Genomic DNA, 27,553 nt, shown 5'->3' with positions numbered 1-27,553 from the left:
TCTCCATACTGTTCTCCATACATTTTCTATGATACTAAGGAAGAGAATTTGAATTTTTAGGAGCCTCTTCTGTTAACGATCATCAATAGGAAATAGGGAAACTGTCACGAATAATTAGATGCTAATCACACTTAACCCTGTTTGTTTGTTTAGCATCCATATTCTCCATACTCTTCTATAGGTTTCTTTTTGGTACTCACAAAGAGAATTCATTTATCAATCAAAACTTAAGATGACAGTCATTTCCTTTATCCTCATGATCTTAGCTTGATCTTAGTGAAAGACTCAGAAGTATTACTGTAGAGATGAGATGCTGTTCGCTCTTAGGGTTTTAAGGGTTAAGGGTTGGAGCAGATGCATTCTGGGGCGTTGCTAACGGCCTGGTTTAATAGGTTACCCACATCAAACACGCAGCAAATCACTCGAGCTCACCACATGAAACTTCAGCAAAATTTCTCCACTCAATGCATTAACAATTTAACTCCCAGGTCAAATTTGAAATTCTCCTTACTGTCAACCATAAAATTCTTATGTTTGTTCAGAGAATTTAGTATTGGATCAACTAATTATCCCCAAATTGATTTTGTCTTTATTCTCATCACTGACCTGATATTTAATTGATATTGTAAGGAGAAATTCTGTCTTGGTCACTCGTAGGAGTTAAAGGGTCAAAGAAACCAATCAAAACAATATCGAGGCAATCCCTATCATCATTCACAAGTCTGAAATAGCTAAAACGACAAGACAACCAAGAATTAAACGTGGGATAATAGATTCTGCCTATGCCAGAAGCGCAATTATAACGGCGTAAACCATTGCATTTCTAAAAAATAAATTTTATTACTTTCTTCAAGTTTACAAAAATATTCTGAAAACGAAGCAGTACTCTAATATCTTAATTACCCCACTACATAAAATCACTAAAGCACTTCCCTTGCGGGAAAATTTTAAAATTCCTTCAACTCTTCGACAGTCTGTCTCTGATAACTGACTGAACCCCCGGTTTTTTTCCGATTGCATTACACTAAAAAATGTTAATAAAGTGCTTCAGTTGCTGCACTGACAACATGCGCGTTTGTTTGCTTTAAATATTTCGGACGTGGCCCTTGGGTTAGCGTGAGGGATGCAGTCGGGGAGGGGTGGGGAACAAGCAGATTAAAAACTTATTTTTTACCAACGGTATAACATAAATAGCACTCTCTCCTGACTAAAAGTACGCAGATTCGGAGAAACCTCAGGTGTTCCAAGAATGTTGACACCCTTAAAGAGAAGAGCAAACTGGTTCAATGCGAATTAAAGTCTTAAAAATTCGCGAAAATCGTGAATTCAGGGACATCTTTCTTGAACTATCGGAACACAAGAAACTGGGAAGTCCCCGCATAACTGTTAGCGAGTCGCTTGCCATCTGGTGTAGGATCAGAAAACGCTACCAGCTCTCTGGGAATAATGCAGCCATAAATGAAGTTTGTTCTGAGAGAGATAAAAAAAGAGAACTCGATGAGAGCTCAACTAAATAGCAGCAAAACAATCTCAAAGCGCGGAAAAACGCAGGCGACCAAGTCGTGATTAGTTTTAGCTGGCACCTGATTGGTTGACAGGATGGCGCGAGTTTTCTAGCCCAATGACGGAGCGTAAGGCGGTAAAATCAATGCCATCCAAGATCACTTTTGACACTAGATTGGAAATTACTCTACGAACCGATTTTGATAGGGAGCAATCCCCTAGTTCTCACCTTACACAGTCCAATAATCTCGTGGCCACTTTCTTCCTTCTGTACTGACTGTGAACCCATATCCTGCTGATACCACACTGTGCTGACTGAGGGGTGGTACTTTCGAGAAAACAAACAAACAAAAAAACAAAAAATACACGTGTTGATGTGCAAAACAACTTCATGATAAAATTCATTCAAATGGCAGGCATCACTGATTTCAAAAATAATGCTAAAAGATTCAAAAGGAAATTCCATCGTGATAATTTATTACAAAATATGTTACATGAAAGGAACCTGAAATTATATATATTTATAGTAGGACTACACTGCAATTCTGAGAATAAGAAAGATGAACCCAGTCCTGTTCTCTGATGAGCTCCTTATGCTGACTATTGGCTATCACTTAATAAAGAGCAATGATTGAGAAACCTACAAAAAATTTATTTCTAATAAGTTGTTGCCATGTTTCTTGGACCTGATTGTACACAAAATTCAATAGCAAAGCAGTGCTTTTCATGCCAGGATCTAAAATCATCACATGGAGCTGAGACACGATTAAAAATATCAATATCTTTTTCTTATTTGTACCCCATTTTCAAAATGAACATGAAAAGTTGGACTGGATCATGATCCATTTTCAATAATGGACTAGAGCTCAAGCCTAAGTCTCTAACAACAATAAAATCATTAACATGCTGACAAGCCGCATGTCACTTGATACCTGCAACACCAGGCTGCAATCTGTTTTTCTGGGGTAGACGATTCTCCAGGCGATGGTAACACAGGATAGCCCTAAGGAAAAGACATTTATTGAGACATATCTTTGCATGTTGAATCACAAGGTAGAAATGTAGCTGGAAAGAAAAATGAAAATTCTCATCATACCTGATCAATCTGAATTGCAACAGCACATCCAATGACTTTTTTTCTTGTTATGAAAAGAAAAATCTGTAAACAAGACCATAGGACATTTTAATTCCTAACTGTGTTGAATGTAGGCAACAATCAAACTGGTCCCTGGTCTGTCAGCCAGGATATCAGATTATCAAGAGATTTAGGGTCCATTATATTCAAATGAATTTTAGCTGTGGTTCAATAAAACTGCATTCTAAACTATCTTGAATTTAGCTGAATCTTTTGTCTGAACATTTATTTTTGTGAACAGTGTCAAGAGGGTCATAAGCTAGCGGTGGAAGGACATTAATTTACTGAAAACAACCCACCTACAGAGATTACATGAGGCCCTCTGATTGCCTAAAACAGCAGTTTGGGTTAGACCTCATGTAATAACTGGCCCTTACATGTCCTCCTCTGAAGTCAAGGTTTAATATCTGAATCTATAAGAATCCTATGTATATGTACATTGAGTTTTGTAATTAGTCTTAATCCTTTCTCTGAGAGAAAACCAGTATTTCAAATACCACATTACCTTAATTAATTCACTTGTAAATATCCTAGAATTATAGCAAATAACCATAAATTATCTCTTAGCTTTAATTTTATACTTTAGAAAATTGCTGGTAAGTTCAAACAGCACAAAGAGCTTCACAGTTTTAATGCCTATCTTTTTTTATGATTGACTGACTGATTTGCCATTAAATCCACATTAATTTGTGATAAACACTGTTTTTTTTACATGAAGAGAAAGACAGGATGGCCAGGAACTTGATCATATAACCCTTCCTGACTGCAGCAGTAATTGATTATCACTAACCTTAGCTCCAGATCTTCTATAAGGTACATCTGCTACAAAGCCTAACTCACTGTCAACAACTTTGCGGACCTCTTCAATCTAAAATTTGACAGCAAAGTTTAAAAACTCATCAGGAATTTAATGAATATTTTTAGGAATTAGTGGTTTGTCCTTTCACTCCCAGAAGTGATTAAAAAAAAGGAAAAACTCCTTGGAAAATTAACACATTTTCTAGGATAAATGTGACAAGAAGAAAGAAAAATAACAGCTTAGGGGGTATTTCTTTAGCCAACAAGGGTCTAGGGTTATGTAGTTCATCAAACCTTTTTGAGGTGGAGGCGTGGGTCATCTGGGCCAACCATAATTACTCTGCCATCATGGTACTCTTTCACTACACACTCATTCTTCCAGCCCTGACAAATAAAATAAGAGATATAAAACTTTACATCATCAGATTTTAAAAACTAGATAACAGACATACCCTACTCACTTAAAACCAAAGTGATAATAAGTTTCGTGGTGAATTTGCACCCCTTAATAATGGTTAACCTCTCTTTTGAGACCTATTTGGGTGCCATCTCCTTCAAGAAACAAATTTTGGTCCTGAATAAAATTTTCTCTTGCTCATTGAAGCCAACTCACGGCTGAAGAAAACCTCTGCCTCTACTGACAATGTACACTTGTCACAAAATGGTATCAGAAATACTAAAAAAGATTTTATGAACATTAGAAACTCCATTTCTTTATTCTTGGAGATGTGAATGTTTCAAGTGAGGTGTATTCTATGTAACAGCATGTACAGCTTAACCAGTCATTGGAGTTAAACGTTGCTAAGATCCAATCTTCTACTTCAAGTGCATTTACAGCTGTATATAACTTACAGTAAATTTCAGTCCATTGACAAAGCTCTTGTGATGTCTAATGTGAGCAGCTTCATCATCAGGCTGGGCTCTGGTATATACCATACCACAGGTAGGGCAAGTAACATGTCCAAAGTCTTTTTGGCCCAAGTCCTGACAACAACAACAAAAATAACAACAACAACAACGATGACAACAACAACAAAAGTAAAATAGAGTGAAAAAAGGTTGCAGTTTTAGGTTTCATAAAATGTAGACATTACTGAAGTCAATTTTCATGTGGATTGTTCAAGCACATGTGGTTGACCTCATTGCTAAATGAAGGTTAGCAGTATACAGTTGAAACATCATGATCCCTATACTCATCCTAAAAAAAACAAGGATATTTCAAGGCAAAATAGCAGACTTAAATACATTATCCAGAGACTACAATACCTGACATGAACAAGTCTCCATTCAAAGCAAGTGATTTTTAGTGTCTGAACTGGAGGTGAGATCTATCTTTATGAAACCACAGTGTTGTATTGAAACAAACCATTTGCAACTTACCAAATACATTTGTTCTTGCTTTTTTCCAGACTTTTTCTTTCCTAGAGTGATTCTAAAACAATTTGCAAAACATATTTCATAATAGTAAATATTGAGCCATTCCAAAACTAAGCATGCTTCTTTATAGAACCATTCAGCGCAAGTTTTCTGAATAAGCCCACACTTCATCATGGATACAGTTCTTTGATAAACCAAAATCATGTTAGGAATGATAGGTTACCTTTGGGACTAAGGCTTTGTTTTAGAAAAGAGAGGGGTCACACAGAAATATTTCCCTATTGAGTAGCAGCATCAAATACACTGTCCATAGCCATTGACTAGTGAAGCATATATCTGAAGCTGAAAGCTTATAATTGTAGACATCATGCAGATTTTCTGAAACACATACAGTAGGCTAGTCTCTCCATGATACATAGACATACAGCCTCAAACCCAACCTGTTTTTGCTCTCCTGTGAATTTTCTGCAGATGAGTGTCCAGTTGATGAAGAAGGAATCCCATTTCCAACTGTCTTTGTTTTGCACTTTGGACCTGGTAATGATCTGAAATATCTCATGATGGAAGCTTGATGTTCAGGAGAACTTTTGGATGAGCTGGATTCATCTTCCTTGCCTGACAATTGTGGTGTAAAAACACTTTCAGTAGCATCTGGAGATGATGTTGAAAGTGAAACACTTGACCTCGAGTCACTTACATTTTCATTGCAATCCAGCAGTGTCACCTCTACCCTTTCATTTTGTTCAGTACAAGTCTGGTGAGGGTTTATTGTGTGATGTGTTATTGCAATTCCTTCTTCTTCTTCATCAGTGCTCTCACTAGATGGTGTTAATTGTACTGGTGATACATTGCTTGAACTAGAGAAGTAGTATTCATTTCCATTTTTCTGTAAGCAAAAGCCATCCAAGACTGTGCCAGGTCCACTGCAAAGACTTGTCTCTGAACAAGTAGATTCAACTTCACTTATAACTGATTTTGCTATATCTATATTTGATTTTGGCTTCCTGCAAATAGGAACAATTCCACTTTCTTCTGAATCATACTCTGACTGTGGTGTTACAACACCTTCATGGCTATCTTTGATTTCTTTAACAGTTTTCATTACCAATTCATAGGGTTCTTTTTGGCTCTTGCTTAGAATATCCTTATGATCAATGTCAACAAGAACATCCTTGTCATTAACATCTGAGTTCAATTTGTCTTTATTGGTCATATTTTTGTGCTGTTTAGTACCACTAGTAGTTCTGCGCTTTTTACTAACTTTTTTTGAACTTCTTTCCCTCTTCAATTTTCTCTTCACTCCACACAAGTTATTTATTGGCAAGTCTTCATTTTCTTTCGACAAGTTTTTTTCACTGTTTAGACCAAATAACTTCATATTTGGAGTGAAATTTTTGCTCCTTGATCCATAAAAGCCAAGTGGGGTGAAGCCATTTGATTGCAATTGCAAAATCTCACTGGTTCTAATTTCTTCTGATCCGTTGTAGTCCTGGTTGTTAGTAATTGTCCGAGATGTTGCATCATTTTGTATGTGAAGACAATTTAGGTCTTCCTCAGGTGACTGAGATCTCTCACTATTGGATGACCCTTCAGTTTTAGAAGCAAACATCTCACAGTCAATATCTGTGATCAGATCAGATGGGGTTAGCCCAACTGTCACTTTCTGTGCTATAACTTTCAGTCTACAAAAAGTAAACAGACCTAAAATTAATAAGAATGTAAGTAAACAAATAAGAAACTGTAAAATAAATGCAACTGGGGAGATATTTACTTACAGGGCAAACGGAATATGGAAAGATTTATCTTTGACCCCATACTCTTCTGAAACAAAGCTGTAGACCCAAAAGCATACTATTGACCCTGGCAACGCTTTCTTTTATCCAGAAACTGTAGGCATAGTGAAGCAAGAAGTTGCAAAGAAATCTTGCCCAAAATTTGATATGTTTGTACCAAACGAAATAAAATCTATCGAACGATTTACCATATTACCCAGAGCTGCAAAATACGTATATATTATACATTGTACAATGTATTGAATGTGTATACTGTCTAGATAACTAAATAAACCCTCATCACTCGTTCTTCAGCAAACGATATACTATACACAGTTCACAAAAAAATCTCCATAATGACTTTGATAATCAATCGGTGCGAGGAAAAAATCGGATTTACAGAACTATATATTGCTAATCGGATTTATGTAATTCGAAACTCGGTTAATGATAGACTTCAAACATCACGGCATGTGTGCAGCAAAACACCTACCTCTCGGTTTGACTGATTTGTCTGATATTCCTACCAAACACCGCAGGTTTTCTTGAAGAAGCCGAAATCTTTCCTTTGGCCATTGCAAGGTTTCATTCGTCCGGACGGTGAAAAGTTCGAAATAGAAATGACGAAGAGATTTTAAGGAATTATGCTACAGTGACAATGATCTCAAATCGATGGCCTAACATTTGTTTCTTCTGAGAAAGAACCAAAGTTCTCCTTTTATCATTAACTTGACAACGGTCCCAATTCTCTGGACGCCGAACAAGTCATTCAAACAGGGCATTGCATTTCCTGTCATCCGCCATTTTGTCGCTTTTCGAACATGGCATGAATTTTCGCGCGCAATATGCTCGTAGGGAGTTATGGGTTGTTGAACAGCTGGGCATCCAGGCCTGTTTGGAAGGGAGGGAAAGGATTAATCCCTGATTTCCGACTTGAGATAAATTATGACATTCCTGTGGAAAAGTACCGTAGTAATGAACAGCATGGTGTATGTTGTTTTCCTTATGAAAGAGAAAAAGTACCATTTCGTACACTTTTCCCTCAGATGATAACATCCATCAACTTCAAAACACAGAAATGTCAGGAGCGAGGAATACAATCATCAGCTTATAATCAGAGCTGTGGATATTACGACAGATGAGAGGAGAACTTGTGGTGAGGAGATGAGGCACGCTAACTAAGTGAGTACTAATTTAATATGTAAGACTTCTTCCTCCTTCATACAATGATGTAGACCCTGTATGTATCTACCTCTGAGGGAGAGGGCGATTAAAAATCTTTGTAAAGAAAACCAGTAACAACAAAAACTGTCATAGCAATGAACAAAACGCGAACCTAGTACTCGGCTACAAAGTCAAGAGAACTTCACGAGATGATAGAGATAATACTGTAGCGTGTCACTTTTGGATTCTACTGGAGCCAAATTAATTGGCGAATATTTCGTTGGTAAGAGTGAAACCCAAGTGCTATTTAGGTTTTTACTTTTTTTTTTCTTTTCCTTTTTACTTTTCGAAAGAAAATGCTTCATTAAGTCAAAATCTAAGTCGATATCAAGTCGGAACGAAAGAAAGAAGATGATCCCCACAAACAGGCATAATCTTATACTTTCATAATCTTTCTGGCGAGCCACGGGATTCCCTCTAAGCGGAGGAATGATTTTAAGTTCCTTGGACGTTATCAAGACTGTTTGGAGTCGCCTATCTTAGAGAAAGGTATATCTGTGTTTCCTAGCCTGATAATCCCGATTTGAAAGTTACGAGGTACAGATTATAATAAATACAAATGATGGAAACGAAAGCCAAGTCTGACAAATCCATGATCAAGTAGAAGATCTTTATTGGTCTTTTTGCTTGATAGCTTAAGGAATTACTCACAAATAGTCACGTCAGTGGCTTGTGAAAGAAAGGCTATAAAAGGTAGACATGGTTTGTCCACCAATGTTGTCGTTATCAATCATCCGCTTTTACTGATAATGTATTTAGGAAAAAGCCTGACGCTTAAGTAGAATCCCTTAACCTTTTTACTATCAGCGAAAAAAAATCTGTTATACAAGATAACGTCAAAGAAAATAAAAATCTTCCTCAAACGAAAATTAATGAAATTAACACTGTAAACGATTGGAAACGATTTGGGAGTTGCAGCACTTTTGAGTGTGAGGAACGTACAAGACATTACCACAAAAGAGCCTGTAACAGGGAAGTTGGTGATTAATTATTTGACCAAAACAACATTTTTGTGTCGTTGGATCGAAAGAAACGCCCCCACACCGGGAAGGAATCGGAAATGGGGAGCATGGTGCATTTTTGGGAAGAACTCGATAATGGCAACATTGCTGAGTGTGAGGAACGTAGAAAGCTTGTCCACATGGCAGTCGGGTACAGAAGGCTTGGATGGGTACTTTCTGCCCAAAGCAACAGCTCTCAATCTGTGGATTGTATGGAAGGCCTCCACACTTGTTTGGAAGTGGTGATCCTGAGCAAGGTACGGTCCTGGGAATAACTTGAGCATGGCAACATTGCTGAGTATGAGGGACATAGAGAGACTGGCCACAGGGTAATCGGTTACATGGAACATGGTGAGACACTATCTGACCAAAGCAACATCTGTGGGTCCGGGGATTGTAGAAAAAACCACCACATCGGAACGGGGTCGGAAATGGCGTGCATGGAATGGTTTTTGGAATAACTTGACCACGGCAACAACGTTGGCTATAGGGGACGTATAGGGCTTGTCTGCAAGGTAGTCTGGTACAAGGAGCATGAATGGGAAGTATCTGGTTGAAACAACATTTGTGGGTCAGTGAGTTGAAAGCGAAGCCACCACACTGAGGAGACACAGGAGATGGAACACAAGGTACAGCTCTCGGAATGATTTTAGAACTGCAGCATTGTTGAGTATGAGATACATACAAGGCCTGTCCGCAAGGAAGTCTTGTACAATGAACATGGAAGGGTATAATTTGCCCAAAGCAACATTTATGAGTGTTTAGATCGTAAGCAAAGCCACCACACTGGAATGAGGTCGGGAATTGCGGACAAGGCACAGCTCTAGGGATGACTCGAGAATGGCAGCATTGTTGAGTATAAGGAAGGTAGGAAGCTTGTCCACAAGATAGTCTGTTACAGGGAAGTTGGTACGGTACAATTTGGCCAAAACAACACTTGTGGGTCTGAGGATCGTAGGCAAAGCCACCACATTGAAGGGGCACCGGGGATGGAATGCAAGGTACAGCTTTTGGGATGACTTTAGAATTGCAGCATTGTTGAGTATGAGAGACATAGAAGGCCTGTCCGCAAGGAAGTCTTGTGCAAGGAACATGGAAGGGTACAATTTGCCCAAAGCAACATCTATGAGTCTGTGGAGCGTAGGAAAAACCGCCACATTGAAATGAGGTCGGGAGTTGAGGACAAGGTACAGCTTTAGGAATGACTCGTAAGTGGCAGCACTGTTGAGTGTAGGGAACGTAGTATGCTCGTCTGCAAGGTAGTCTGATACAGGGGACATGGATCGGCAGAATTTGGTTGAAGCAACATTTGTGTGTGTTTTGATTATAGTAAAAGCTACCACATCGAGCCGACGTCGTGGGCGGTTTACACGGTGTACTCTTTGGAATGACTTGACCGTTGCAACATTGCTGAGTGTGAGAAACGTAGGCGAATTGTTTACAGGGCAATCTTGAACAAGGAACTTGAATTGGTATTATTTGACCAAAGCAACATTTGTGACTCCGTGAATTGTAAGGAAGTTGGCCACACTGTTGAGACTGAGGTATACACTTCGAGGTCTTGGGAATGACTTGACCGTTGCAGCATTGCTGAGTGTGAGAAACGTAGGCGGATTGTTTACAGGGCAATCTTGAACAAGGAACTTGAATTGGTATTATTTGACCAAAGCAACATTTGTGACTCTGTGAGTTGTAGGGAAGTTGGCCACACTGTTGAGACTGAGGTATACACTTCGAAGTCTTCGGAATTACTTGACCATTGCAGCATTGTTGATTGAAAGAAAGATAAGGTATTTTTGCGCACCTCAGCCTGATGCACCTCACTCCGAATGGAATCAGTTGTTTAAAGCAACACCTCTGTTTGAAGCGGTTGTATGCATGACCTCCACATTTACGGAGAAATATTCGCGACCTTTTCATGTCATTTGGAATCTCGCCTGTTTGAGATAACAAAAGATCTTTCATCATTTAAACGAAAATACACAGTTCGGATCTACGTTTACCTTAAGAACTTGGTGATCCAAGCTTCAAAATAGAGCGAAGTTTGAACAGGCCAACTCTGAAAATCATATGAGCTTTACATAGGTGCATGAATTAAACTTTTGCACCCTAACACCAGTATTCATATTCTCCATACTGTTCTCTAAACATTTCCTAAGGTGCTGACAAGGAGAATTTTTCCAGCGATCAAGAGCTTCTCTATTTGGTGATCAGTTCCTTTATTCTCCTGACCTTAATGTTTGATTCAGGGGTGATGTGGTAAGGAGAAATTAGATGCCGGTCACTCCAAGGGTTAAAGGGTTAAGTAACCATAGGAGTTGTACTATGAACGGGAACTTTAATAAACTAGTTATGGAGATGCAATGACCCCTTTGATTCTGGAAATGACTAACTAAGCGGAATTATGCGTTGAGAACGAGCTCAATTGCGAAAAAATATATATTTGTTGAATTGATCATACTGCTCAATTGGAAAACAATCATTAAAGGGAGTCATGAATGAAACTTTACCTTCATCATCAAAGCTGTCCTCTGTTTTTTCCGGAAATCCTTCAACTCCGTTATAATCTTCGCTTACTTCTACTGAAACAGAGAAAAGAATTAATATATCCTTTAAACAAATACACTGTTATCTAGTAAGTTTGGGTTTCATTAACTAGCTGTGATAATTTAACAGCCATTTTAAAACCCTACATTATAAAACCTTGCTAATTTTTACAGGGAAAAAATCCTTTAGTGTCTTGCTGATGAACATAATTTCTTACCATCTTCATAGTTTTCTTCGTCGGTGATGTCTTCACTTTCCTGTTGGGGACTTTCGTCTTCTTCATTTTCGTTGGGTCCTAAAAGGATGACATTTTGTTAATTTCACGTTTTGGCTTTTTTATTCGCATGTAAATGCTACCTTTGCCAGCTAAATCTCAGTGCCAAAAAATATATATTTGTTGAATTGATCACACTGCTCAATTGAAAAGCAATCATTAAAGGAAGTCATGAATGAAACCTTACCTTCATCATCAAAGCTGTCCTCCGTTTTTTCCGGAAAGTCTTCCTCTCCATTATAATCTTCGCTTACTTCTACTGAAACAGAGAAAATAATTGGTTTTATCTTTTAAATAAATACACTGTTATCTAGTAATTTTGTGGAAAAGTTTACATTTACAACAGTCGGTGTTTATGAACATACAACATAATCGGGAGTTATAAATAAGGAGCGAATCAACCGCGAAATTTGTGAAACATCGATTGACTCTTTAGACAAACTAAAGAGAATAGTTGTAGACATCGTTGGTATTCGTCTAGCGCAGAAACTCCTTCTTGTTATAAATCTATTACAACAGAGTAGCAAGCTCCAGGATCCCTTCAACAGGGTAGTCGTCGCCGAACCAAAACGATCAGTGCAGTGCAGATAGTGATCAAGCCGTACTACTTGCTTCTAAATTCTTAACTCCAAAATAAGTCTTAAGGGGTCGTGATTTGCAAGGGTAATTTCGATTTTAAACGAAAAAACTTGCAAATTTTTGCATTACCTAGCTGTGATAATTTAACAGTTATTTCAAAACATTACATCACAAAACCTTACTAATTTTACAGAGAAAAAATCCTTTAGTGTCTTGCTGATGGACATAATTTCTTACCAGCTTCATGGTTTTCTTCGTCAGTGATGTCTTCACTTTCCTGTTGGGGACTTTCATCTTCTTTGTTTTCGTTGAGTCCTAAAAGGATGACATTTTGTTAATTTCACGTTTTGGCTTTTTTATTCGCATAAATGTTACCTTTGCCAGCTAAATTTCAGTGCAAAAAAAGATATATTTGTTGAATTGATCACACTGCTCAATTGAAAAGCAACCATTAAAGGGAGTCATGAATGAAACTTTACCTTCATCATCAAAGCTGTCCTCCGTTTTTTCCGGAAAGTCTTCCTCTCCATTATAATCTTCGCTTACTTCTACTGAAACAGAGAAAATAATTGGTTTATCTTTTAAATAAATACACTGTTATCTAGTAATTTTGTGGAAAAGTTTACATTTACAACAGTCGGTGTTTATGAACATACAACATAAACGGGAGTTGTAAATAAGGAGCGAATCAACCGCGAAATTTGTGAAACATCGATTGACTCTTTAGACAGACTAAAAAAATAGTTTTAGACATCGTTGGTATTCGTCTCGCGCAGAAACTCCTTCTTGTTATAAATCTATTACAACAGAGTAGCAAGCTCCAGGATCCCTTCAACAGGGTAGTCGTCGCCGAACCAAAACGATCAGTGCAGTGCAGATAGTGATCAAGTCGTACTATTTGCTTCTAAATTCTTAACTCCGAAATAAGTCTTAAGGGGTCGTGATTTGCAAGGGTAATTTCGATTTTAAACGAAAAAACTTGCAAATTTTTGCATTACCTAGCTGTGATAATATAACAGCTATTTCAAAACATTACATCATAAAACCTTACTAATTTTACAGAGGAAAAATCCTTTAGTGTCTTGCTGATGGACATAATTTCTTACCAGCTTCATGGTTTTCTTCGTCAGTGATGTCTTCACTTTCCTGTTGGGGACTTTCATCTTCTTTGTTTTCGTTGGGTCCTAAAAGGATGACATTTTGTTAATTTCACGTTTTGGCTTTTTTATTCGCATATAAATGCTACCTTTGCCAGCTAAATCTCAGTGCACTACCCTCACTAATAGCATCACTCACACAGCTCGCAGCCAGATAAAGAGCTCATTTTGAGGAACAGTTTTGTCTCCACAGAGAAGAAAAAATAACTTTTAAAAATTCAAGGAAAAGGTAACAGCGTTTTAACTTTGCTAACAAGGTTTCCTAGGGATTATTCACTCGACGCAGGTACGATTACAGCAGCTAACAAATCGCGAGGAAAATCAGGATGAGAAAAGTATAGAACGACACGTGAATCAACCACGATTTAGGTCTGACTTACCACCTTGCATCTCATTTGAATGAGATAAAGCTTCGTCTTCATGGACCTCTTGGTCGTTTGTTTGAAGTTCTTCGCTGGATAAAATCTTCTCTTCGGCATTTGCCAACAACAGTGGAGAAAGCGCAAGAATTAAAACTGTGATTCCACACAGAATACGGGCCATTTTTAGTCAATAACACTAAGTTCAGATGACTAATGTCAGAAAAGAAAAAAACCACTCCCTTATATACTGTCCTCGTCCTCTTAATATACGCTGACCACGCTGAAAAAAGAAATCAGAACTTTTATATTTACATGCATATATTGCCCTTAGGGGCTTGATGTTAAGAATACATACCAACAGATTAAAAAAGGAGCGAAATTATTTTTACCTGAGGTACTAAATTAACATCACGATACGTGATTACTGCAGGTTTCTCTTTAAAGCACCTCTTTATCGTTTACATAGATTTTCAGGTCGTTTATTGTTTATGTTTGGCTTCTCTACAATTTTATATCATCACCTAATTAGAGGTGTGCGTTCAACGACAAATTTAGCACCAGTTGACCGGAATAAGTTGAACATTTCATTTAGAACTTTAAAACACCAGCGATAACTTTCCGCCCCTTAATAATACGATACCAAACTTTTGTCAGGATTTCCTCAGCTTGTTAGCGATATAGTCAACAGAAGTGATTTGCGTGACGATGTGTAAGTACATTTTTACAGGGGGGGGGGGGGAAACAACTGAATGCTTTGTTTGAATCATAGGACTAAAAAGAGAAAACATAGTTAAAGACAAGGATAAAAAATCTGAAAAACATCGGGGTTGAATTAAAGTGCGTGACAAGAACTAAAGATGGAAATATCTTTTGCAACGAGTTTAAGAGAAAAAGATCGGAAGACAAGAATACTTTTTCAGCTTTTAAACATTTTGGGATTTCAAAGGTCCCAGCGTCGTAAGATATTGGAAGTATCATAGGTAATATCTATATATGCAATCCGTCAAACAAGACTGAAACAAGCTGAAAGGAGAACCCTGTGTAAGCATATAAACTCACTTATGCAGTCTCGCCAAATACGTCAGAGTCGAGAATATTCTGACGAAAACCGAAGAAAACCTCAACATTCCAAAAAGTGTCTGCGACCGCAACTGCATGGTGCTCAGCCAAAAAGAAGATGTACAAACCCCTTTTTTTAATCAGATTTCAATAGGAAAACCTACGAGGACAATTGCCACCATAGATCAATTAAGAATTTCCCAAGAAAGGGGGCTTCAACTGAGCATGGTTTACTTCTGGCTACAGACAGATCTATTTAAATCTGAAAGTCACGTTTTCAATCACTCATCAATTTTGATGAGTACCCTTAATCTCAATTTGCGTCAACAATAATATAGCAATAATTTCACACTTGAGAGGACTTAAATTCGAGATAAGAAGAAATTATCAATATTCGTTTCGAGTCGGAGTGAAGTCATTATAGTTCTTGCAAAATTTTTGAAAGATCAAACACTCAACTGAGTTTACAAAAAGATCCACTTTCACAGCCTGAAGACGAAATCAGGGGCACTACATTTTTTGTATGTCAGTATGTTTAATCTTAAGTTCAAGTTCACTTTGATTTATCAGCTGAGTCAATAGTGTAAATTGGCCACCCTCAAGAGCTTTTAAAACTGACGTTTCGAGCGTTAGCTCTTCGTCAGAGCGAATTTCAGGTTCACTGATAAGCTTAGACGTCTCTTATTGATATTTCAAACTAAAGCCAAAATCGAACTTCGCAAATTGGTAAACTAACATAAACACTTCAAGTTTTATGGCTTGTTTAGCTTCATCTTACCTATTTCAAGCTGAATGTTGCGTATTTCAACTTGATATTTGATGGATACTCCAAATAAAATGCGTCATCGATCTTGAAACAATATTTAATGTATTAATGAGCCCTCCTCGATCTCATGTCTTAGCCGAGGTGGTTCTTTCAGAAGCAGAATATTACTCACATTCTGAAAGCCACCTAAGAAATATAAAACTGTACAGTGCAGAAGCACCCGTGAAATTTTCCTTAAAATGACTTTGGTACAAGTTTATTTCCTTTTTTTCAAAATGTGGTTATGATGGCAACAGAAACACTCATTTTCTACTGATACACCCGATTTTCTACTAAGGGTCCGTTCTGACACAGAAAACATAATGTTTACCAATTAAATCAATATTGCAAGCAATACGGTTCAGCCTCGTTCGACAAAAACGAGATAGCAGTGTATATTGTAGAAACGTCCGCGATCAAGATAGATGTAACAGGACTTTATACAATGGAATTAAATGGGTAGCTTCATCCTTAGGATGGATAGGGGGGAAACCCCAAAGATGGAACAAATTGTCGTTGAATCATCAAAACTGATCCTTAAACATAACCTTAAACATGATCACCAACTTAAAAAGCACTTATTTGTTAAACAAATTCTCCTTTTCAGCACCCTAGGAAATGTACAAAGAACAGTATGGAGAATATTCGTGCCGATGTCAGGGTTTAAAAGGTTAAGTGTAAGAAGGAATTGAAATATATAGGGTCTATTTTAAAATACGCGTTTTCTGTGCATAGCCAAGTTTGATCGTGTGACGCTCTACGGTTTGGCTGCTGGATATTATGAGACTCCTGCGAACAAAAGAGCTATTTTTCGATGATATCGTAGCATCCACTTGAAATTGTACAATCCTTACTTTGAGCCCACCGATTATTCAAATATCACTACCGTTTGCATCGGTTTCTGGTTCAGTTATGAGCGTTTTTTGTTGTTTTTTAACATGTGTTGTAACGAATCGTCATAATTCGAGACATTCTCCAGTCATCAGTTTAGTGACACCTTGTTCCACCATCGGAGGTTTCTTTCAACAAGATTCCATGTTTCAAAACTTTCACTCCTCCCTTGTCAGGCGCAGCTGATTAAACCACACAACTATGAAACTCCTCTGAGGTTTTCATCAAAATGACTCTAGAACCATCAGTTTGTTTTATTTTTGGTAAACTGCTCATCGAGACAAAAGCTGTTTAAATTGGATGTGTCAGTCATCTCTAATGATGAATACTTGATATAGTCTCAATATTGATATGAATTTCATTTATTGTTTCTTTAGCGAATGTGTGATACTTGTAAACTAGTTAGTGAGATGGGGCAGTCCTTGACCTTTCTGTTTTTCTTCACTTCACCTGTATTGCAAGTTCATTGTCATTGTTGATGGATCCTGTATCATAAATTGGGAAACTTCTTTTTATGGACGTCTTAAAAATAGACGTTGCATGTTGAAACTCTCACAAAGACCAGTTCATATTCATACCAGCCTTACACGGCTACTAAACAACTCAGTAAGGGATAAGTTTCCACTGTCATACTCTCCCACCATTGCGTCGGTGGGAGAGTATAAAAGGATAATTTGGTATTATCAACTGAGTTGATAACGTAAATTGGCCACTGTTAACAGTTTCGAAACTGACGTTTCGAGCGTCAGCCTTTTGTCAGAGCGAATGAATTAATAAAAGAATTACTGAACAATTACCAAACAAATTACTAGACAACTCGGTTGAACAATTTTCTTCTGCTTCCCGATTGAGAGTGTCCTCCTGCTAATGGGGACTTCACGAAATTGGATTAGCGCCACAGACGTTGATTTGAGTTCAATGAGAACAATCAGAGAAATAGGAGAATGCAAATGCAGTCATAAGAATATCGCAACGAGAGATGTTTAAATTTTTTGAACTGATATGTCCAGAATGTATATGATACAGAAAACTCGAGGAAAGAGGCAGAAAATTTAACAACTGAATTTTGAAATAACTTCTGTCTACTCCTTATTCTATATTATACTATAGGTAGAACCTTCAAGGGTAATTCAAAAAGTTCGATTCAGTCATCAGAAATGAGAACAAAAAAAAGAACCATATGTGAGAAAAATATGGTATTCACCGTGCATCTATTCACGAAAGGTTCATTTTCATCAAATTTACCCACAATACGAAGAAATCGGGTTAAAATGGAACTCCTATAGTTTGCTGCTGTAAAACAGCTCAATATTGAGGACTACAGTGCTGTTAGCCAGTATGATTTACCATGAACCATATAGCCTGCGTTGCTGGCGGTCTGCGATTTTGGGGGCAGTTTTCATTTTTCTCTCCGCCCCCAAAATCGCAGAAACCAAGGCGGTTTAAAAGCCAATGAGCTCATCTTTTTTCCCGGTTTTCGTTATTATCGATATTGGCTGGCCACCTTTTTTCATAAAAAATCAAATATTCCAAACTCCATGTTAAGCATTACGAGGAGACTACAAATTATTTCAAAACATGTTGCAAATGATTTTATTATAAAATCAATAAATTCTCATTGGGTAAAGGCTGCGGATTATAACTTCAGGTTCTTTCAATTGGGAAATTTCAATCGAGCACTAATACATTACAAAAGAGTACAAAAGCATAAAAATATTCTTGCAGAACTCTGATAAACCATACAGAGTGAATACCTAATGTTGTTTACCCATACGCATTGCACCGAACAAAATTAGGGACAATTTGGTTTCCATGGCAGCATTTGAAGCCAGATCGGATGTAAAAGTCACGGCCACATCTACGACAGGTTGATCGCAGGGGAGCCACGACGTATCCTCGGCAACACCGTTGAAACGAAGGATTGAAAATGTTGCTTCCACAAAATCGATGTTGATAGGGATTTGGACACATCAGGAATTTGGGATAAATTTGTCCACTGCAGCATTTTTGCTTTCGTGGATTGAAATTGAGGCCGCCACACTTAAACGGTATACAGGGTGAACGTAGAGATAGCACTTGGCCGTTACAGCATTGCTGGTGTTGCGAATCGTAGAAGGTGTGTCCACAAGGAGTCCAAGACGAACAAGGGGAATGTAGAGACACTACTCGTTTAAAACAACACTTGTATCTGTGTGGATTAAAAGGGACACTACCACATCTGGTCTTTACAGGAAATGGAACACAAGTCTTTCCCTTAGGGATCACTTTACCATTGCAGCATTGATGGGAGAAAGTCATGTACCTCGTTCGTCCACAGCGCTTTCGTGTACAACTCTCTCGTCTGGGAATAACTTGCCGACGGCAACATTTCTCATATCTACGATTAAATAAATTGCGACCGCATTTGCCCATACGTCGACTACACTGGCCTTTAAGCACAATAACCCCGCGGCAACAGGTTTTTACCAACGGCTTATCGATTAACATTCCGGCACAACATAACGGGCTGTTGCGCATGCGGTAAGGACAGACACGATTGGTAATATAAGGTCTTGGGCGAAATCCTTGTCTCTTCTCAATATTAAAGCCATTATTTTGATCTATGGATGAAAATGATAACACCAAATTAATTCGACTGATAATATTCAGTTGTTTCATCTGCAAACAGAAACTTTTTTTTCAGCACTAATAAAGTCTTGTTTGTTCTTGTTTTGTTTAGCTGTGATTTGTGAGTGCTTTATAACAAATCTAATGTGCTAGAAACTGCCAAGCAATGTCAGGTCTAAAGATTTAACAGCTTTTTCCTCTTTCTTCATTAAAGAATCCAAGATTTGTAGTTGATCTATCTATTGAAATGATGTATGCTCTCTACTTGTCAGACTCTGTTTTATGTTAACTAAATCTCACCCCTCTGAAAATTTTTTCTTGTTAAACTAGCCTGCTAGCACTTTTAGATTTCGACAATCATGCAAGGTTTCAAGCCGATATTACAATGATCAGCAATCATTAATACTCGTCTTTTCAGAGATTATAATAAGTTTACACGTGCACCTGGACCACTTAACCCTTCCCCGCAGGTTAAAAATATTAAATAAAATTTTTCTTGATTTCAGTTGCCTCGGGAATTTGGTGCTAAATTAAACAATATCCTTTAATCTATATTTTCTTTCTTCTCGTTACCTTTCTACTTGAAAATGTATTAATGAAGTAAGGAGAAATTATTCTTAAGTCGCTACACGAATCACCAGGACTGCTTAACCTCTCCACTCCCCGCAAGATCAAAATATCAAATCTCTGAATCTCTGTCTCATAAGTTTCTCTTGATTTCCGTTGCCTCGGGAATTTGGTGCTGAATCAAACAATAATCTTTAATTTATATTTTTTTTTCTTCTCATTACTTTTCTGCTCGAAAATGTATTCATGAAGTACGAAGAAATTCCTCTTTAGTCCCTTGGGAATCAACTGGTTAAAGAAAGCAAGTCCTAAACTCCTCACCTTGTAAAAATTCCAATGAGTTAGAATCCTCTGACTTTGTGGTAGTACTCATCTGCTCTAACTCACTTTCGAGGGAAACGCTTTCTTCATTAGCGCGAACAACTGTCAGCGAGGATAAAACAATAAGGAGCACCAACGACAACAGATCAAAACGTTCCATCATTTTCCTCTGCTGCCTTGCGCTGTGATTTGTTTCATTTCTTGAGATATGCTCCCGCTTTTATACGGTTTTAGGCTCTGCCGGTGGTTTTACATAATATTTAGGTGCGCGGAAAGCAAAAGGCAGAACTATGCACTTGAAGGTAATTTTAGTTCGAGTGTTGATGTAAGACTCCTTTAAGTCAATTTTGATTAATCGTTTCCACAATATTTTCAAGTGGTTGCGTCATCTAAGCAATATCGGATAAATCTTCCTCTTACTAAACTTCTGAGTCTTCAGTGTACATGGATAGATGTCATTAATGGTGTGATGTAAACATTTCAGCAGGTTAATCCAGTGAGCAATTTAAATTGATCTCAAACAGTGAAGTTAATAGGAATTAAGTACAAAAGTTTATATTAAATGTTTATTAGTAACAAGAAATAAATTGATTATGAGTGCAATTTGGAACACATCACAAATTGCATCTGCACCTGGGGAATTGAAAAAATTTGTTTTGTCTTTGAAAAATTTACTCATCCTTGTTATTCCAAGTTTAGGGACCTCACGCAAACCAGGGAGAAGACTGCTACGAGGGCGTGTTAAAAGAAAAGCCTTAAATAGACAGAACAATAGGTCTGCGTTTGAAAGCCTTGTAGAGTTCTCAGTTTCCCTCTGCTAAACAGCAAAGTAAAATCCCCAAATGTTGCATAGTCTAAGATCGAGAGGCCTAACAGTAAATTAGTCACATTCCTACTTGGACCTCCACGACGCCTTTCACATGTTATACTAAAGTGGAGGTCTGACGCTATTTAAGATGGTAAAGACATCGGTTCTCTCGCAAAATAAAACTAAGTTCATCATTTTAATAAAAGTTTTTGTCGGCGACGCAGTCGTGGCTGTGTAATGCCATTATTATAATTACCAAGACAAAACAAATATTTTCCTTTTCTAACTGCAAAACCAAAAAAAAAACACAAATAAATTGACAATATATTTATATCTAAAATAGAAAAAATATTTAATATAAGCAAGGTTTTGACGTAAATTATATCGAGTGAGTTATGTTACATGTATATAGACTATGTTTTTTTAATTGCTCCATCAGTTGTATATTTGTCCAAGGTTAGGAGCCAATCACAACTATTCTTTTTCATTTGTTTGCATCTTAATTAACATGGATTATATTGAAGCACTACTTTATTTCACAATTTTTTTTCTCTTTTAGAATATGATCAATATCTTATAATATTCTTCACCGTTTAGGTTGAGCAATTTCCACTTCTGTTCGGTTGTGTGTGCAAGGCTGTCAAGGACCGCGCCAAAATAAGCTTCGCATGTGAGATGCCGTCAGGAAAACCAAAGCGTTCATAACTAAAGCGTGCATTTCGATGAAACGTCGTAAAAGCGTAATAAAAGTTATTGCAGCAAAAGGTTATTACATGAGCCAATGAGAAATAAAAATTTTAGAATTTCCTTAAGTTTTTGAAATTTCAACAAACGTGGTCTGATTGTTTAACCAATCACGTTAAGAGACCTTGACTATGACGTCGAAGTGGGCACATTCATTGATACTCGTCTGCTGAGTTGAGTTGAGTTTTGAGTTTTGAGTTTTTTTTCCCCTTAAATTTTCAAATGTTTTTTTTAGTATAGGAATATTCGAAGGCTTTCCTTACAACCACATGTATCTACTTTGATGTATTAATAATACTTTTATTTACGGAAACTGGACTTTAGTCTCTATACTGTAAAAGGAAATTTTACAGGAAGTAAAGAAAAATACACAAATACAAGAACGTAAATACTTAACCCAAAAGTTTTCTTGATTTTCTATCTTATTGGAACAGGTGAGAATAAGGTGGTTGGTTTCATCTGAATAAAACTTGAAAAAAGAAAGACATTTGCTGCGGTCAGTTTCCTTTTCCAGATCCAATATGCTGGCTGTAATATTCAGCGTTTTACGTTCCCTGAAAAGCGGAAGTGGAAAGCAACTGGCTTTCAGCATGGCGATATTTTGGTTTCGGGTGTTTCAGAAGATTAAAAAAATTGCGATATTGCGATACATAATATCATTCTCCTGACTCTGCCGTGTACCAAGAAAATCGATCGGATCATGAACTTGGAGGATTTTAGGCATAATCTTTGTTCCATAACAAAAATTTTATTTTCGGCAGGAAAAAATTTCGGCTGAGTAAAACGTCTTTACATGACAAATAGAAAAAAAACCGCATGCAAATAAAGTAAGTAAATATCTACCAATCATCGACAATGTAAGTCTCCTCTGTATTACTCGACGAGTTATATATTTTAAGAAAATATCAGATTTCTTTCCACGTTCGAGTTCCTCTGCTCGAACAGAACAATCGCAAAGATAAGTTACCGGCAGATATTTCAATCTTGAACTTCCTGCAGCAAAAAAGGAGGAGGTTAAACAAGAAGAAGAGGAAGAAGAATAGAAGAAAAAAACTTTCCATAAGAATTCGAAATCGTGACGGGATCGGATCACGGCAGAATTGCTTTGGGACATCGGTGGCTGTCTCCTCTAAAGTTCACTTTACTTAGGTAACCCACTGGAATAATTTTTTTTAATTGAGAGTCCAAAGTTATACGGAAATACATTAGTTTTGCTACTGAACTATAGGATCCGTCCCTAGAAAGCTCGCACCACCCTCTCTGAGACTCTAAAATTAATAAAACATCAAAAGAAATACAAAAATCAATCTCAATTTGGTCACTCGCGTTTTCAAACTCCGGGTCTGGTTTACTTATTTGCTGTGTTGAGTTATGATTTATCCTCAGATCCATGATGATATTTCTCGTTGAGGTTATTTTTGTTCTGATTCCAGGATACTCGCTTACTGTTGCTTCATCTATTGTAAAGTCGACAAGTGTTAGAGGTAAAATTCTAACACTCGTTGTTTTGTTGTCTCTTTCTCTATTCACTCTTACTAAACAAGTTAATACAACGGGGACCAGCTCAAAATCTCTCAAGGAAAGTATGGGTCACCGCTTATAAAGGTGACACTTACTGAGCTGTCAATCTCTAACCTTCGTCATGCTTTTACACTTAACTAGCGAGTTACGCTAAGCTACGCAGAGCTGAGTTCGCATACTAAGTAGGTACCTTCGTGATGTTTACGCTTTACAAAATGACTTTCTACCTTAAATTTCTTAGTCTTACGGTTAAGTTCGGGAAAAACAAAAACAAGATTGACTACATAAAATTTATAATAAACTTACTAACAGAATTAAAATCGAAGTTGAGGAGATATTCCAAGAGAAAATAGTCCTCGAAGACTGATACATAACAGCAGAATAAACAAAAAATTCGGAGAAGAAGGGGCGAACCCAGGGTACCGCCTCTAAGAGAGCTCTTCGTATAATATATATGATTATCAATTCAGTAAGGAAGATGAAGGGTACTACGTGTTTACACCTTAAGACACCTCTAAGAAAAAGGGGTATCGAACGTGCTAAATTAAATTTAAGAGCTATTCTTCTGATCGGGAATTCGACATGGATTTAGCCTAAAAAACGAGAAAATTAAAGAGGTTAAAGTATAGGGAGGCTTATTTCCAGGAAATTCCGGTACGGGATCAATTTTTATAAGGTAACATCATTTTCTTAATAATTAAACATCTTTTCGCATCTTTTTCTCCATGTCAAATTCATGATCACAATAAGGAAAAGGTGACGAAAACTCTAGCTGTAAGATAAGACCCCCAAAAGGAATAAGAAATGATCAACTGGCTTATTATAATGTTTACTGAATGGCTTATGCTAATATATTTTTTCCATACATTTTCCAACACCAGTATAGGAAACCCTTACAATGTTTTTAGGTTGAATACATTTCTATTTTTATCGTCTAACACAGCATTTTGGTTTTTTATCATATACAAATAATAGCTTTCACAGCAAGCCTATACTATCTGGTTGAATGGCGTCAAATCACACGTAGGTTGGACATCTTGACAGTCTACGCCTTGGGAACCATAGCAGCACCTTTCGCGGTTGACATCAAACCAGAAACGACCACACCCATAATGCGGGTGGCAGAAAGATGGCATGACATGTTTAATTACGATGAGTCCAGCACAGCATGTTTGTAGTATCTTGTCGTCTATGAATTTTCCTGAGCAACAATGGGTTCTAAGGTATTCATGATCTATGTGCTCGCAAGGAGGCATTGTTTTGAAAAACCGGTAGTGTGTGGACCACTTCCGGCTCGTCCGAGACCTGAAGTGAGATCTTTTCACTCCAGTAACTTTTTCTGCAATAAATAAAGCGAAATATTTTTACTTGTTCTATATTGCTAGTGAAGTGATCAGATGGTTAGAGCATAGCGCAATCTCACTAGTTTCGGAAGAAATCAAGGATTGGTTTGGTTTTTTTTCTTGTGCCCTGTAATTGGCGCCACAGTCTCATTGTTTCCTCGAGATATTTTCTTTTGCTCTTCTTACTGGACTTTGCTCTGAAAAACGCTCTGTATTGGGTTTCAGAAAAAGTGGTCCTCCTCATAGAACGAGCTCACTCCTCTGGCCGGGGCTCTCATGCCCCAGGGAAGGGATTTTACCTAATTCTCTTTTAAGATTTTGTCGCCCTGAGGTTGTATTCGACGTTAAATAGTTTCAACAGGTTGTTATTTAGTGTCACAATAAACATGGTAGGATTTCTTTTTTATTTTTACAAAATAAAACGTCTTCACAGGACAAATAAAAAAATCTGCATGCAAATCGAATAAGTATTTGTACTCATCGTTTTCGGAATCATTCGAAATATCTACCAATAGTCAACAATGTAAGTCTGTAAGTGATATATATTTTGAGAAATATCACATTTCTTTCCACGTTCAAGTTCCTCTGCTCGAACAGAACAATCGCAAAAATAAGTTACCGGCAGAGATTTCAATCTTGAACTTCTTGCCGCAGAAAAGGAAGAAGTTAAAGAAGAAGAAGAAGAAGAAAAGTAGAAGAAAGAAACTTTCCATAAGAATTCGAAATCGGGGCGGGATCGGATCGCCGCAGGATTGCCGGTTGGGACAATGGCGGCTGTCTCCTCTAAAGTTCACTTTACTTAGGTAACCCACTGGAATAATTTTTTTAATTGTAAGTCCAAAGTGATACCGGAATACATGAGTTTTGCTACCGAACTATAGGATCCGTCCTTAGAAAGCTCACACCACCCTCTCTGAGACTCTAAAATTAATAAAACATCAAAAGAAATACAAAAATCAATCTCAATTTGGTCACTCGCGTTTTCAAACTCCGGGTCTGGTTTACTTATTTGCTGTGTTGAGTTTAGATTTGTCCCTAGATCCATGATGATATTTCTCGTTGAGGTAATTTTTGTTCTGATTCTAGGATACTCGCTCAATGGTGCTTTATCTATTGTAAAGTCGACAGGTCCTCCCTCTGGAGATCACACGACCGTAACAGCATTTCTGGTTTTTTATCACATACAAATATCGGCCTCTACAGCACGCCTGAACTGTCTGGTTGAATGGTGTCAAACCACACGTTGGTTGGACATCTTGACAGTCTACGCCTTTGGAACCATAGCAGCACTTTTGGCGGTTGCTATCAAACCAGAAACGACCACACCCATAATGCGTGTGACAGAAAGATGGCACCATATTTTTATATACGATGCGTCCAGCACAGCATGTCTGTAATAAAATGTTGTCCATGAATTTTCCTGAGCAACAACGGGTTCTAAAGTGTTCATGATCTTCGTGCTCGCAATGAGGCCTTGTTTTGAAATACTGGTTGTTTGTGGACCTCCTCCGGCTCGTCCAAGACCAGAAGTGAGATCTTTTCACTCTAGTAACTTTTTCTGCAATAATTAAAGCAAAATGATATTACTTGTTCTACTTTGTTAGTGAAGTGATCAAATGGTTAGAGCATAGCGCAATCTCAATAGTTTCGGAAGAAATCAAGGATTGGCTTGGTTTTGCTACAATATGCTCTTTAATTGGCGCCACAGTCTCATTGTTTCCTCGCGATATTTTCTTTTGCTCTTCTTGCCGGACTTTGCTCTGAAAAACGCTCTGTATTGGATTCCAGAACAAGTGGTCTTCCTTGTAGAACGAGTTCACTCTTCTGGCCACGGCTCTCATGCCCCGGGGCACGGATTCTACCCAAATTCTCTTTTAAGATTTTGTCGCCCTAAGGTTGTATTCGACGTTAAATAGTTTCAACAGGTTGCTATTCAGTGTCACAATAAACATGGCAGGATTTCTTTTTTGATTTTAAGGTCGATTAACTCTAAAATATGTGAACAATCCACTTATTAACTATGTTGAGTGAAGTCAAAGTTAAGGACTTAACGGCGCCGCAGCTAATATTTCGATTTATGTTTTACAAAAAGGCAGACAAAAAATGCTTTAAAAGAAGCAAAGTTACTCCGTTAAATCTTGAAAACATATGCCAATTAGGGCAGGCGAAGATAAGTATTCCGTGTATACTTGTGTACCGCTGAGAAAAAGTCGAAAATTTGTAACCGTTTACCTTTAGTGTCTTCCGCTGAAATATCATCAAAAAGCTCGTCTTCTTCTGTCCCTGGCTCTGCATGTCTTTTTACCAAGTTTTCCTGAGGCGAATTGTTCTCACCGTCCGCTTTTAAATTTGACACAAGGATAGAAAAAATAGCGAGGAACACCAAAATGCCGTAACGTAAGCGAGTCATGTTTACCGCTAATCACAGACTGTGGCTTACAAACCTCTCAACTTTATATTGACTTAGCGTAACCAAGTTTTCGGTCATCGAACTCATCCGAATGCAACCGGGACTTAATGAAATCAAGAAGTGTTATGATTTGTTGTAAACTAATTTACATCGAAATCGAACGACTTCTTACATGTGAGTCTGATAACAGAACAACACGGATACATTTGAGAAAAATCCAACTCTGTTTATTGGAGAGTGCTTGACTGAGTTTGTTTTCGAAGTCAGGTGGCGTCAAAATATGTATGAAGCCGATCTTTTGTAAGAACTAATCAGGAATAGAAAGAGTTAGAACCAAAATTTATAGCTCAAGTCGGAACAAAAGTCAATCCCATAATTCAATAAATTGTTTGATCTCAGTATGGTTAATCGTGTGTTGATTCAGTCTTCCTTCTGTTTCAACGCAATTTACCGGTGCGATGCGAGTCTACTTGTGTCTCGAAAATTATCAGCAAAATCAGGATTTCATTTACGCAAAAGAAACCTTGAATGACCGCTGATACTGGCTTAAAGGATTGCACGTGATCACAGAAAATGAGCGGGAAAATGCAAAGCTGATTGCCGCACAACTTTGATGGTTTCTTTGTTTGTGAGACTTGTTAAACGGACTCGATGCGAATCGAGGGGTATTTGGGAAAAGCAAGAAGCCTAATATCGTGGAAATTACCTTGGTGAGTTATTTCTTAGTGATAAGCAATACTTTGAAGAG

General features: G+C 37.6%; 3 protein-coding genes across 4 annotated transcripts; all 3 read right to left on the bottom strand.

Annotated features, from left to right (window-relative positions):
- Positions 1-823: 823 nt before the first annotated feature.
- LOC131786658 (N-acetyltransferase ESCO2) lies at positions 824-7,405 on the bottom strand. Of its 2 annotated transcripts, none has more exons than XM_059103729.2 (10): positions 7,079-7,405; positions 5,254-6,514; positions 4,817-4,868; positions 4,289-4,420; positions 3,731-3,820; positions 3,429-3,506; positions 2,600-2,662; positions 2,436-2,506; positions 1,733-1,831; positions 824-1,470 (listed from the first exon to the last, which is right to left on the bottom strand). In XM_059103729.2, exons 2-10 carry the CDS (start codon positions 6,420-6,422, stop codon positions 1,347-1,349), a joined length of 1,878 nt encoding a protein of 625 aa, XP_058959712.2. In that variant the 5' UTR covers positions 6,423-6,514; positions 7,079-7,405; the 3' UTR covers positions 824-1,346. The 2 variants fall into 2 exon arrangements, with proteins under 2 accessions (XP_058959712.2, XP_058959711.2); XM_059103728.2 differs by having other exon boundaries at positions 5,254-6,495.
- Positions 7,406-8,332: 927 nt separating this feature from the next.
- Positions 8,333-20,206, bottom strand: LOC131786601 (uncharacterized). The gene is made up of 10 exons (XM_066162872.1): positions 19,980-20,206; positions 18,253-19,084; positions 13,748-13,911; positions 13,317-13,394; positions 12,690-12,761; positions 12,448-12,525; positions 11,819-11,890; positions 11,575-11,652; positions 11,321-11,392; positions 8,333-10,747 (listed from the first exon to the last, which is right to left on the bottom strand). The coding sequence occupies exons 1-10, from the start codon at positions 20,140-20,142 to the stop codon at positions 8,688-8,690; spliced, it is 3,669 nt and encodes a 1,222-aa protein (XP_066018969.1). The 5' UTR covers positions 20,143-20,206; the 3' UTR covers positions 8,333-8,687.
- Positions 20,207-25,224: 5,018 nt separating this feature from the next.
- Positions 25,225-26,807, bottom strand: LOC131786657 (uncharacterized). Its single transcript, XM_059103727.2, has 2 exons — positions 26,628-26,807; positions 25,225-25,953 (listed from the first exon to the last, which is right to left on the bottom strand). Exons 1-2 carry the CDS (start codon positions 26,803-26,805, stop codon positions 25,502-25,504), a joined length of 630 nt encoding a protein of 209 aa, XP_058959710.2. The 5' UTR covers positions 26,806-26,807; the 3' UTR covers positions 25,225-25,501.
- Between the last annotated feature and the right edge of the window lie 746 nt (positions 26,808-27,553).

Source organism: Pocillopora verrucosa, chromosome 2 (genome assembly GCF_036669915.1).
Source record: "Pocillopora verrucosa isolate sample1 chromosome 2, ASM3666991v2, whole genome shotgun sequence".
Classification (NCBI taxonomy): Eukaryota; Metazoa; Cnidaria; class Anthozoa; order Scleractinia; family Pocilloporidae; genus Pocillopora; species Pocillopora verrucosa.
This window is presented reverse-complemented; position numbering and strand designations above follow the sequence as displayed.